This window comes from Panthera onca, chromosome C2 (genome assembly GCF_046562875.1).
Source record: "Panthera onca isolate mPanOnc1 chromosome C2, mPanOnc1 haplotype 2, whole genome shotgun sequence".
NCBI classification, from domain to species: Eukaryota; Metazoa; Chordata; class Mammalia; order Carnivora; family Felidae; genus Panthera; species Panthera onca.
This window is the reverse complement of record NC_138347.1, coordinates 94,387,108-94,400,609: the sequence shown is the minus strand read 5'-3', so window position 1 is coordinate 94,400,609 and position 13,502 is coordinate 94,387,108. Positions and strand designations below refer to the sequence as shown.

At 40.7% G+C, this 13,502-nt stretch overlaps 1 protein-coding gene across 5 annotated transcripts in view; it reads left to right on the top strand.

Moving 5' to 3' along the window:
• TMEM212 (transmembrane protein 212) overlaps window positions 1–13,502 on the top strand; it is a 58,100-nt gene that overhangs the window by 38,284 nt on the left and 6,314 nt on the right. Inside the window, exons 2-4 of one of the 5 annotated variants that reach the window (XM_060640750.3) lie at window positions 929–988; window positions 2,213–2,536; window positions 12,627–12,770. In XM_060640750.3, coding sequence (XP_060496733.2) covers window positions 929–988; window positions 2,213–2,536; window positions 12,627–12,647 — 405 coding nt within the window. In that variant the 3' untranslated portion in view covers window positions 12,648–12,770. Of the gene's footprint in view, window positions 1–928; window positions 989–2,212; window positions 2,537–12,626; window positions 12,771–13,502 lie in introns of those variants that run through there. The other 4 variants (XR_009612578.3, XR_009612579.3, XR_014135230.1 and 1 more) reach the window with 4 other exon arrangements.

Below are 13,502 nucleotides of genomic sequence, written 5' to 3'. Positions count from 1 at the left end.
ACCTAATTCGTAACTGCTTTTACTCCTGCCCTCATTCTATATCTGGTTTCAGGCACGTCTCTTCCTGGTTGTCTCTCTCAACCTCAAAACATTCCCTGACCAGGAACAAATGATTTATGGGTCAGGAATAAGCAGTTTCCAGGCTCAGTGACCACAAAAGGTCTCCTTCACCAGACCCGGAGCTGAATCAAAGATGAGCCCAGAATTCTTTTTTCTTTTTCATTATATATTGCCCTGACACCATTCCCTCCTTTGTTGAACTATTTTCATTCTGCACTTTGGGTCTTTTTCCCTCAACGGAAGCTATTAAAAAACAAAACAAAACAAAACTTTTGAAAAGCTGAACACCAGTGCACCCAGAACAATTAATGTCCCACCATGCATTCACTCTAATTATAATCTTTGTTACTTGAGAAACAGAGATCACATATTTGTATCCCACCAGTAGGCTGAGGCTCCTGAATCTCAAAAGAAAAGGAAAGAGTAAAAGATAATGCTGTTGCTGGGCAAGTTTTCAGGGTTCTGTGACACATTTCCTTTCCGGTTCCTCCCATTTGTAATTTTAGCAATTTGTGGGAAAGATGAATGATAGACAATTAATCAAAATAAAACATATGGCAAGGGTTATAAAGCCAAGCTTTTATTGCAGTGACACCTTACAGTAGGGGAGGTTATAATTGCAATGGCAAAGGCAGCACAGAAAATAAAAAAAAAAAAAAAAGAGCTTGTATGAATCATGTCTTTATGACACTGATGGCTTTTTTCTTCATTGTCATCCCAGATGAGGAAGAGATCAGAGCCATAAATCCATTTAGCCATTTGCTGTTCTTTCTAGTTCATAATAAAGTTGTCAAACCGTGAGACAGATTGAACTCTTTCCAGAGGTACATTCTATCATGGATATTATTTTTCCATTTTCTTTTCACAGGCCATCATGACCGGTATACTTCTGCTGGTGGCTCACAAAGAGTGGACCAAGAGATACCTGGTAAATATATAGACCTTCAGTAGGATGGTTGAATAGGTTTGAAGGTCAAACCTCTACCAGTTCAGGATGGAACATAGAGAATGTGATTTCTGATTATAATTGAGTTCCTTCTGATTGATGCCTTACTATGATGGATTTCAGTAATAAACTGGCTTTAAATGAATATTTTTTATTTTTATTTTAGAGAGAGAGAGAGCACAAGTGGGAGACAGGGAGGGAGAGAGAGAGAGAGAGGGGGAGAGAGAGAGAGAGAGAGAGAGAGAGAGAGAGAGAGAGAGAGAGAGTCTCAAACAGGCTCCACTCTCAGCTTGGACAGAGCCCGATGCAGGGTTTGATCCCACAACCCTGGGATCATGACCTGAACTGAAATCAAGAATTGGACGCTCAACCAACTGCCACCCAGGTGCCCCTTAAATGAATAATTTATATCTGATTTCTTCTCCAAACACTTACTACAAGTTCCTGCGATTATTGTAAATATTTAAGTATTCCAATTTGGAGAGGACAGAACCAATGTTATGCTCCCAAATTTCATTCTGAATAAATGGATCTATAGGCTCCTCTGTTTTTAATAATGTATGTTTAAGGCTCAACTCCTCAGCTTGGGATGTCCTTCCACTGTCTCTGTTACTTCTCCCCCCCCCCCCCAAAAAAAGGATGGGAAGTCTATGATATATTGCATTTCAATAGTAGGGAGCCAAGTAATCCCAGGATATAGAAAGACTACTTTGTTCTGATCATAGATCTTCCCATGGCTCAAATAAGTGTGAGTCACCTGGGAATCTGGTTAAAATGTAAATTCTGATACAGTAGATCTGGGGGAGGTATGAGATTCTACATTTCTAACAAACTTCCAGGGATGTCAGTGCTACTGGACCATGGACCATGCCCTGACTAGCAAGGTCCTAGGATAAGGCAGAGATTCTGGTATTCATCTTTTTCCCACCGTAAGCTGGCTCTTAACACATGATAGAAGATAAATAAACACATGTTTGTTAATGGAATTCAATTAGTTTTTGGCTCAGTTGGCTGATATGTTATTCTCCCAGAGTGTAGATTCAAGAAGAGAATAAAAGGGCCTAAAGAGAAAATTGTAACCCATTTCTCCTTCACTTCCCAGTAAAAGAGATTAATATCCAACAACGCTTTCTTTCTCCACATCGCTGAGAAGCTTTTGAAGAGTCTAGTTTCCAAAGTAACAATTTATTTTTGTTTTATTTTCAGTGGGAAGCTAGTTTCACCTTTGTGATTCTAAGCATTATGGGATGTCCACTTCATTTTGCGATAGCCTTGGAATCTGCTCTCCTTGGTCCATATTGTTTCTACTCATTTTCAGGGATTGCAGGGACCAGTTACCTCGGTTATGCAGTTGCTTTCCCTTTTCCGTATGCAAAATTCCCATCAGCTTGTGTGGACCCACCACACTATGAAGCGTACCACCTGACGCTTCAAGCCTTCGACCTGTGCCTGAGCTTCGCCATGTTCTGTGTGTCCCTGACAGTGTTCATCAAGCTTTCTGCAGGACTTATCTGGAATAGACACATACATGTAAGTTTTCAGAAAGGGGGAACCAGTTTTTTCCATCCTGAATGCTAAAATGGAAAGTCTGCCATATTAGTGCCTGATCTGTCTCTCTTACTTATCACTGTATCTTTTATAATCAGACTTTTCCCACTATTTCTACTTCTACTCCAGCAAAGAGGCTGATATACACCAACAACAAATTTACCTTTCTAACTTTTTCTAAGATGGCTAATAAGAATATTAATAATATTTGGGGCATCTGGGTGGTTCAGTCGGTTGGGCGTCCGGCTTCGGCTCAGGTCATGGTGTCACGGTTCGTGGGCTCAAGCCCTGTGGTGGGCTTTGTGCTGACAGCTCAGAGCCTGGAGCCTGCTTCAGATTCTGTGTTTCCCTCTCTCTCTGCCCATCGCCAGCTCACACTGTCTCTCTCTCTCTCTCTCTCTCTCTCTCTCTCCCCCTCTGTCTCTCTCAAAAATAAACATTAAAAAATTTTTTGAAGAATATTAATAATATGATAGTAATAGAAGTATGAACTGAATGTTTACTATGTATCAGTGTACTTCCCATTTCACACATAGTAGACTATAGCTAAAAAATGATGTAATTTGAGGGCTCCTGAGTGGCTCAGTCAGTTATACTCCCAACTTCGGCTCAGGTCATGATCTCACGGCTTGTCTGTATGAGCCCCACGTCAAGCTCTATGCTGACAGCTTAGAGCCTGCTTCAGATTCTGTGTCTCCCTCTCTTTCTGCCCCTCCCCTGCTCATGATTTATTCCTGTATCTCAAAAATAAACAAATATTAAAGAAATAAAAAGAATTATGTAATTTGCCCAACATCACACAGCCACTGAGCATGAGGACCAGATTCAGAACCCAGAGCTATTTTTCTTAACAGTTCAGATTTATCCTGGACTTCTCGTCACCCACATTGTATCCTCTCTCCTTCGCTAGACATCAAGATGCATAATTCTGGCCTCCAGGAGGGTTAGAGCAGGATCAACTGGGAGAACAGTACAAGTGATTTCTGATTCCAAATTCCTACATCTGATATGGGTCACTCCATTGTGGGTTGAACAGCCTCCTCCTGGAAAGAGGTATTTCCCACTGCAAACTCTTATACTGGCTTGATAATTCAAGTTAGTTTTATATTAAGGTCAGGTGAATTTGAGTTATGTTAGCCAATTTTTTTTCCCGGTTTGATCATATCAGCACAGATCAGCAAAGCTGGAAGACAAGAACTTGGCACTCTCAATACCTTTTGTGGTCAGTCTTGTCCTTTCAACTTCTACATAAGTCTGCAAAGGAAATCCTGTACATTCTTAGGAACAGAGTTGATTTTGCAAGGAGGCCCACTGAGAGTTGAGGCTAGTAGACCAAAATGACCTCCCCTGCTGTTCTGCCAGTGCATCTAGAAGTTTAGTATTTGAAATTTCTCCCTTGTGGGGACTATCCCAACTTCCTAGAGCCCTTTTGTTAAAAGGAACATAAACCCAGGAGAACTACACATTAAAGTGTTAGCCACCCATAACTCCTTGGCATCAGACATCTGGCTGCCATCTTTGGGCATGACACCTAAAGTTTAACAATGGATGGAGGTCAGCGAGAAAACTATGAAAAATTATGTCCAGAGCTTGGTAAGCCAGCCTCATGGAAACCCAATAGTGAAGCCACCTGAAGTTCCTGGAAAGAGAAAAAATTCATTGAGAACAAAACAAAGTTCTCTAAGTTTAGAATTTTGCCTTTGCCAATCTTGCTCAAAACAAGTGATTTCTAAATTAAGTGTGTAATTTCTAAATTGGATGCAAGATCCAACACAACTACAACATGTTGCTCAATGTGGATCAATAACATCAAAATCACCCAGGGTTCTTATTAAATCAGATTTCTGGCTTTCATCCCGGCCCACTCTTATGGCAGAAACTCAGGGGTTGGAGGCAGGGAATATGCATTTTTAGCACATGCCCCCAAGAGATTCTGATAAAAATTCTCTTCCTAGCACAGGATTCTCTGTCACTTCTGGACAGAATCTGAGTTTTCCCATGTGCATAAAATGCAGCACGAGTTTGGGTGAAAGCTCTCGATAAATTTAACAAGCAGCAAATCTTTGGTGAGCGTTTTTGGATGATTTGACACCACTTAATCCATGGTGGTGGCATATCATGTTTCATTAGCAAGGATGAGTGGCTGACATAATGGGATATGAGGTTCTGTATTAATAAATACACCACCGCCTCCCCGAGCCCACAAGGAGCATGTGCAGCTTGAGCAAACCTTTGTTACCATGTTACCATGTAGAGATCTCAGTGATACTAGGCACAGTTTCCAGCAGTGAAATAATGTATTGTTTGTCAAAATTCTAGAAAACATATAACCTTCTCAGAAGAAATGGCAGATCACTGGTCAGGATATAGAATTCTACATGGTGATTCTGCATTTAATGAGCCTCCAGAGAGTTTTGATGTTAGGTTCCCTATGTGCTGGAAGAGACAAATCATATTTTTAAAATTTTATTAAAAATTATAAATTTATTAAAAGCTATATAAATACTGTAAAATATGCTGCTGATTTACTCTTCTTTCATAAATGTATCAATGTAAATATGCATATGTAAATACAGGAATATTTATGCATGTAAATGTATGTAAATATCTGGAAAATTGAAAGCTGTGAAAATTTGTAAGAAAGAAGAAAGTGATAGTTTAAAGGAAGATTTGGGGGAAATTGTATTGTGTTAGAGAATAAAATCATTTTTTTTCATGTATGTAATAGTCAATCTCATGATAGAAAATATTCACTTCTAAGAGTTTTTCCATAAGTCTGAAAACATGTTTTCAGAAATTTATCAAACAGTCCCTTAGGAATCACCATATTCATCATTTCTCTCTTCCCTGTGCCTTTTCACTTTAGGAGAATTGAAGTCACCTTGCATCCCAGGCAACTCAAACTATTATAACAAGATACCAGAGACTTGGTGGCTTAACCAACACACATTTATTTCTCATGGTGTAGGAGACTGGAAGCCCAAGGTCAGGTTTCCAGTAAGGTCGATCTTCACTGAGGCCTCTTTTCCTGGCTTGTGGATGTCACCTCACTGTCCTCCCTGGGCCCTGCTCCTGGACAGAGAACTCTGTCCTCTTCTTATGAGGACACTAATCCCTTCGTGGGGGGGTGTCTCATCCTCATGACCTCATTTAAATTTAATTTTCTCCCGAATGACTCACGTCTATATACCATCGCAGTGGGGAGTAGGGCTTCAACATAGTGATTTGGGAGGAAGACGCTAACAGTAGATAGCATCTGGTTGAGGGTCACACAGTGTCGGTGTGTGTGCGTATGCAGTCAGTTGGTCCCCAACTAAAACCACAGTGAGAAATGCTTGAAAGAGGCATAAAGGGTTTTGCTTTATGATGATTTTGATAAAAGCATTATATGAGTGCTACAGACTGAATGTTTGTGTCTCTGAAAAATTCATGTTGAAGCCCTAACCCCCCTCCCCCCCTCCCCCCCTGCACTGTGCTGGTGTTAGGAGGCGGGGCCTTTGGGAGATAATTAAGTTTATCAGGAAGGTAGAGCTCCCATGATGGGATTAACTTCATGATGCCCTTATAAGAAGGTGAAGAGGCCAGAGTCCTCTCTCTCTCCACCACATAAGGATACAGCAAGAAGGTGGCCATCTGCCAAATAGGAAGAGGGTTCTCACCAGTTGCTGAATCAGCTGACACCTTGATCTTGGTCTTCCAGCCTCTAGAACGGTGAGAAATGTTTGCTGTTTAAGCCACCCAGCCTATGGTAGTCTGTTACAGCGGCCCAAGCTAAGACCACAAGCCCTTCCAAATTTTCCAGGGCCCCATGGGAGGAGCTGGAGCTGGAAAAGGAGTAAGAGTCCCCGCTTCTGTGGCTACATGAAACACCATGAAGTGACCCTGTGGGCTTAGGACTCAGTGCAGGGGGCAAAGGAGCACCGCATAAGATTAAGTTGAGAAACTAAAACGCAAAACAACCATAGCCGAAATTGTCTACATTCTTGGTCCAGTAAGTAATAAAGTGATGGGAAAGGAAAGAATTGGGACGCCAGACGTGCTGCAGCTGTCCCCTGCAGCTACTCCGCCCCTCCCCCATGGAATGGAATGGCTCCCTCTGTTTTCCTTTCATTATTCATTGTTATGTTTGGGGTTTTGTTTTTTTGTTTTTTTTAATGAAAGGAGAAAGAGAATATTTTCCCCCTTAACATGTGATACAATGGTTTTATTTTTTTTTTCTCAATGAATTGAGAAATATTTGCTTCCCATAAAAGATGTAGGTAAACCCTTGAAACAGTGAAAAAACATATGAGGACAGAATATTTATCAGTGGAGGACCGTCTTCCTCTAAACACAAGACAAATCTGCAGAAATATATTGGCTTCAAATCTTCTAGCGGATGTACCCTGCATCATCAGCAATAGCAATGTGTTTTGCCATAAATTCATCCATGACTCTCATCCTAAAGGTCCGAGACCTCATGTTGGGCTACACCAAGGTCTTTCTGGTGCTTCTGGGAACTAAATCCCCTTGGGGAGATCCAAGTAAAACCTCAAGTAGGACTACACAGAGGTCAGAATGCACTGTATTTCTTCCTCACGAGTTCCTTTATGTGGTCTCCTCAACTTGGTCGATAGAAAAGTCAGAATCTAGAAAAATAATTGCAATCCAGGGCATTAGCATTCCCTTGATCTCATTATGTTCTCTGGAATAATAATGCTGGTGAGTAGTAGCAGAGTGATTGTAGGTGCTATTTATTGGGCAGTGACTACTTGTCAGGTGCTTTACCTCCTTTCTTCCTCACAACACTGCAAAACTCATTCTCCCCCTTTCACAGATGAGGACATTGAGCCTGCCATGTGGAGTCAGGATTCGCTCCTTGTCTCAAAGGGTCTGGAGGCCAGGCTCCACCCTGCTGAGCCACACCTTTTGGAGAGTGTATTCAGTTTTACAGACTCCGAGTGGCTTTGCATAAGCATGCATTTTGTGGACAGTCTTTCTTATGTTTCTCACAGACAAAAATTAACTCACATATCAGAAATGGAAGCTATTTTTTCCAGGATACTTTCATTTCATTTAATCAGCAAGATGATGCCAAGGGTGATAGCAACTTGCTAAGAGAGGAAATGAGAGGGAAGTGTCTATTGTGATGTATTAAAATAAGCTTGATATTTTGTCAAAGCAGAAGAAATAGCTGAGGAGGTAACCTGAAAACTGCCTTTTGTCAGTTTTTATTTTATAATCATTGTGAGTATCAACATATTTTCCTTTTGACAGTCAATTTAATCTTTTAATATAAAATATCCTACTAGGGTTTTTTTTTTTTTTTCCTTGCTCCTTACTTTTAATCTAAAATATTATTATGGGGACACTGGGGTGGCTCAGTAGTTAAGTACCTGACTTCTGCTCCAGTCAAGATCTCACAATTCATGGGCTCAAGCCCCGCGTCAGGCTCTGTGCTGACAGCTCAGAGCCTGGAGCCTGCTTCAGATACTGTGTCTCCCACTCTCTCTGCCCCTCCCCTGATCATGCTCTGTCTCCTTTCTCTCTCTCTCTCCTTCTCTCTCACTCTCTCAAAGATACATAAACATTAAAAAAATTTTTTAATGTTATTATTATGAATATATTTTTCAACAAACTTTAAGTGCTGTATTTAAAACAAATAAGATATATATTTAAAACACAGAAGAAATTTTTGCTTTCTAAAAGAGCAGAAACTTGAGCAGAAGTCAGAAACCTCCATTCTCTATAATCATATAAATTTGGTTTCAACAAAGAAAATTGAATTTATACTAGTGAATATGTCAGAATGACTGAAATGGTGCCAATATGTGAGCACAAAGCCATTTAGGGAGGTAACAATGTTGGCTGGACACTTTGCATTGTATTAATTAACGAAGAGAATATGCAGTGGCTGTTATTGGGCACCTGAGTTCATTCCCCCAGGAAAGAAGAGAGAGACCCACGAGCAAAGTAATAGGGTGACACGCAATCAAGGCTATGAGGATTGAGGAATGACACAATGTCACTTCCCTCCCAAACAGGCCCTACCAGCCAGCAGGGACAGTGGGTAAGGCAGCAGTTCACCCCTGCACACATCAGTAGTTGTGGACTTGAGCTTCCTCATCTCTAACACCACAGGGCTTGGCCAGCCACGTCCAAAGACCTTTCCAGATCGGTCTCGGTCTGTGATTTTCAAATAAAACTTTATTCCATTGGGGAAGATTAACACTCAGAAGGGAGGACTGTCAGCAACGAGGGGTGGCTCTTCACCTGTCCTAAGCCATGTTGATGTGTCGCTGGGGTACCCCACATAGCCTTTACCCTGCTAGCTCAAGAAGGAATATACACCAGGGACACCTGGGTGGCTCAGTCGGTTAAGTGTCCGACCTCGACTCAGGTCATGATCTCACAGTTCGTGGGTTCGAGCCCTGCATCGGGCTCTGTGCTGACAGCTTGGAGCCTGGAGCCTGCCTCAGACTCTGTGTCTCCTTCTCTTTCTGCCCCTACCCTGCTCTCTCTTTCTCTCTCTCTCTCTCTCAAGAATAAAATAAACATTAAAATTTTTTTTTAAAAAAGAAGGAATATGCACTAGCAATATTATCCAATCAAGATGGATATGAGAGTTGTCACAGATTTATAGATCGCTTTAACCACTTTGGGAAAACAACTTTCTTTGCTCAGTATTCGGTCTGTCATATCAAACCAACCAGAATTATCTTGTTGGTTGTCTTTTTTTATGATTCAGGCAAAATTAATATATCGTGTTACATTAATTTTAGGTGTATGATATAATGTTTCAGCAATACTATGTGTTTTCTCAGTGCTCATCAAGATAAGTGTACTCTCTGTGCACTTGATCCCCTGTATTTATTTGACCCGTTCCCCTACCCACCTTCCCCCTGGCAAGCCACCAGGCAGCCACCAGTTTGTTCTTGTGTTTAAAAGTCTGTTTTTCCGTTTGTCCCTTTTTAAAATTTGTTTGTTCATTTTGTTTCTTAAACCCAACACAGGAGTGAAATTGTATGGTATGCGTCTTTCTCTGATTGACCTATTTCACTTGGCATTATATCCTCTAGACCAATCTGTGTAGTTGCAGAACTTAACCATTGTTTTACCAAATAAGTAAGGAGTTTTAAACTCCAGTTTATGTGCAAAAAGGTTGTTCCAAATGTTTTTCTCCTCTTATTTCATGTAACTAACCTAGTGTCATGGATAAGAAAGAACGCTGCTAGTTAAAGCAATAGAATTGCTAAGCGCTGGATGGTAATTAGTACCTATCTGACAAGAGGAGTATCTTGTGTTCACTAGTATATGACTTCCCTCCTATCACGTGTTGAGGAATCTGATTCCAAAGCCCTAAATACAACACTCATTATTTATACTTGCCCCTCAACATTTAGTGAACGTATATTATTTGCCATATACCATGCTAAAAGCTGAAGGGTAGAGACAGAAGGATGAGCAAGACATATTCTGGTCCCCCATTGACTTACAGGGACTGAGGGGAAATGTCACCTGCACCAGAAGGACCAGGAGCCCACATGAGGAATAATGAGATATGAATTAGGTAGTGTTAGTGGACATGGAGAAGAGGTGAAACATTTGAAAGATATTTAGAAGGTACAATCAAGAGAACTTAGTATCAGTTAGCATGAGGAATAAGGGAAGAGCTCAGGAAGATGCAAAGGGGTTTCTTTTTTTTTTAATTTTTCTTTAATGTTTATTTTTATTTTTGAAAGAGAGAGAGAGAGAAAGTGTGAGCAGGGAAGAAGTGGAGAGAGAGGGAGACACAGAATCTGAAGCAGGCTCCAGGCTCTGAGCTGTGAGCATAGAGCCCAATGAGGGGCTCAAACTCACAAACCATGAGATCATGACCTGAACCAAAGTCGGATACTTAGACTGAGTATCTGAGCCACCCAGGCACCCCATGGGATTTCTTGACCATGAGAGACAAGACAGAGTCCTTGGATTTAATGTGTGAGTCCTACTTTTATCATTTAGGGTTTCATAGCCCGTCATTAATAAAAAGCCATTTTAAGAACCTAATAGAAGGCATCAAAAGGACTTCTTCCTGGGGTTCAACTCAATGAGGTACTGAAGCTTGCCACTGGACACTCCATGGCTTTAGTTGGTTACATACCAGATCCAAATGATGCCTTGCTTTGAGTTCATAATAAACCTAGTGCTGAAGAGCACGGGCTATAAGAACAGTTTCAATCTAGGCCATATTTAACAACTTATCTCTTCGTTTCTTCTACTGACACTCTTATGGCAAAGGCTGCCAATGAGCAACCTATACATAGCCAAGCCCAATGGAGTCTTTTCAATCCACATTTTCCTTGACCTCTTCACAACCTTTGAAACTATTGACCACTTTCTCCATGAAATCCTCTCCCCTCTGACTTCCATGGACAATTTGCTTTGGTTTTCTTCCTTTCTCCTTGGTTTTTCCTTTTCAATCTATCTGATGGCTCCATTGCTCTGCTGAATCCTTAAAGGCTGGTGGCTTCAGTTATCACCTTTGGGCTGATACCTCACACATCCATGTCTATAGCCCAGTTCCTTCTCCTCCTCTAATGAGTTCCACATCTGACTATTTTCTGGACACTCTCCTGGGGGTCTCACAGACACATCAAACTCAAGATGTTTATAATGGCGCTGATCATTTCCTTGTCCCCAACACCTGCTCTTCTTCCTGTAAATCCAGCTCAGTTGCCAGCAGTCCTGGTGACACTCAGGACAAGCCTGAGACTCGGAATCATCCTTGACTCCTGCCACCTGAGCTGATCACCATATCCTGGCAGCTACACCCCTTATTCACTGTGTCCCCCTTTCTCTGTACTGATCAAGTGGCCCTGGTCCAGCCCTCCATCTTCTCTCACTCAGACATCTTTGCTCCCAATCTTGTGTTTCTTGAGAAGTATCCTCCACACAGGCTCTAGACTGAACCTTCTGAAGTTCCAATGTGCTCTTGTTACTTTCCCGCTTTACATCCTTCCGTGACTCCCCTTCACACTCAAGATACAGCCACGCTCCTCTATGTGACATTCATGTGTGTGTAGCTCCTTTCCAAGAATATGTGTTCCTTGAGAATGGAGACTGACTAACGTGAGCTAAATGGTGGGACTGGGAGACTCAGAAGACAGGAGAGTAGCAGGTTGCAATACTAGATGCCACGTTTACGTATTCCTAGCCAGAGCTAAAATCTTACCTCACTCTATGTCAGGAATATTTCAAATTTAAAAGCAATTCACACAACATGCAGGAATTTACTGTGGTCATGGACTCCAAAACAGAGCTCCAGGAAGGAATACAGAGGAAAAGTAGATATGAACTTCCATACCAAGGAAAAGTGCCTTATTGAAGAATTGCTTTCAGCATTATTTATGGTATGTGGAGATCCTGAGAAGTCATGGTACTTTTGAAGTCAGTTTGAGGTATAATTGTTTCCTCTGTCACCTACCATCTGAGTAGCCTTGAGCAAATCAATATTGAACCTCTTTGAGCCCTAGAGATAACACCTACCCCACATGTTGCAAAGTGAAATGGTATAATTACTACAAAGACCCTTACACGGACTTGGCCCTTGATAGTTGTTCAAGAAATGTTTGCTTTCTTCCTCTTAGTTCTAATCAAATTTAAATTCTTGGCTCTCATTCAAAGATTTTAGAAAGAACCCTTTAACCTTCTGTTAATTTTCAAAATGCCCCAAGCCAATCCAAACCAGACAAAACAAATAACAAATGACCAAAAAAGATATTCAACAGAGAGATTCCTCACTTCCTTAGACAGTCCCTGCCCACAAAAGTAATGGTTCTTCTGAACTGTTTTATGCTTATGCCAGATATTTTATTACACATATATTTCTTTTTTATATCTTTCTGCCATCCCCCTTCACCAATATCACCAATATTGTTCTCTCTGGTGATTCCTTTTAAATCCTTAAGTGGTACCATGGTGCTGTTACTTGAGTCATCCTTCATTGGGTTCCTGTGACATAAAAAAGGCTAAATTAAATGTCAGAAGTGACACTCTATTTTCTTTGATAAATTGTAGAAATAAACACTACTTTATTTTTTTTTTCTTCTAGGGTCAAAAGAATGGACAATAAATTTGAAGCAGTGTTCCTCTTAAATTTGTTATACTTGTGACCATTATTTTGAAATACAAAATAATTTTCATCTTCAAACAGTTTTTTCTGTGTTCTTATAAAATAAAAGTTGAGATAATTGTACATTTTATGCCTTTCAGATTATTAACCTTGTTTTTTTATGATTACATATTATGATTTTTAAAATGGAAATTTTATCATCATTGTCATAAAAATTTTTTAATCTGAAATACAAATTTGCAGTGAATGAATGTTTTCTTTAAATGCCTTTTGCCCGTGTTTAGTGTTTCATTAAACTATAATTCTATATTACCTAAATTAAGCAACCATTTTGCTCAGCATTTCTTCATTGCCATTACCAAAGCAACTGTAGATCTGCAAACACAATTAAAACATAGAATAGTAGCCATAATGAGAAGGGTCTCCTGCAAGGGGAGAATGAGCCTCCCTCCTCGCTTCTCTATAAGTTGTCTATGGCACTCATGACAGTTTAATAGTCAGAAGGGACCATAGCTGGGGCGCCTTGGTGGCTCAATCTATTAAGCATCAACTCTTGATTTTGGGTCAGGTCATGATCTCACGGCTCATGAGTTCAAGCCCCGCATCAGGCTCTGTGCTGACAGTGTGGAGCCTGTTTGGGATTTCCCCTCTCTCCCTCTCTGGCCCTCCCCCACTTGTACTCTCTGTCTCTCAAAATAAATTAATTAATTTAAAAAAATAAAATAAAATAAGAAGGGACCATAGCTGTCCTTTTGGCCAACTTTTCACAAATGTCCCAAGGTCTAAATGCCCCTGACAGCTCAACCATTCCCAAGAGGCAACCCCATTCAGCAGTTGAGTGGCTCTCAATTGAGA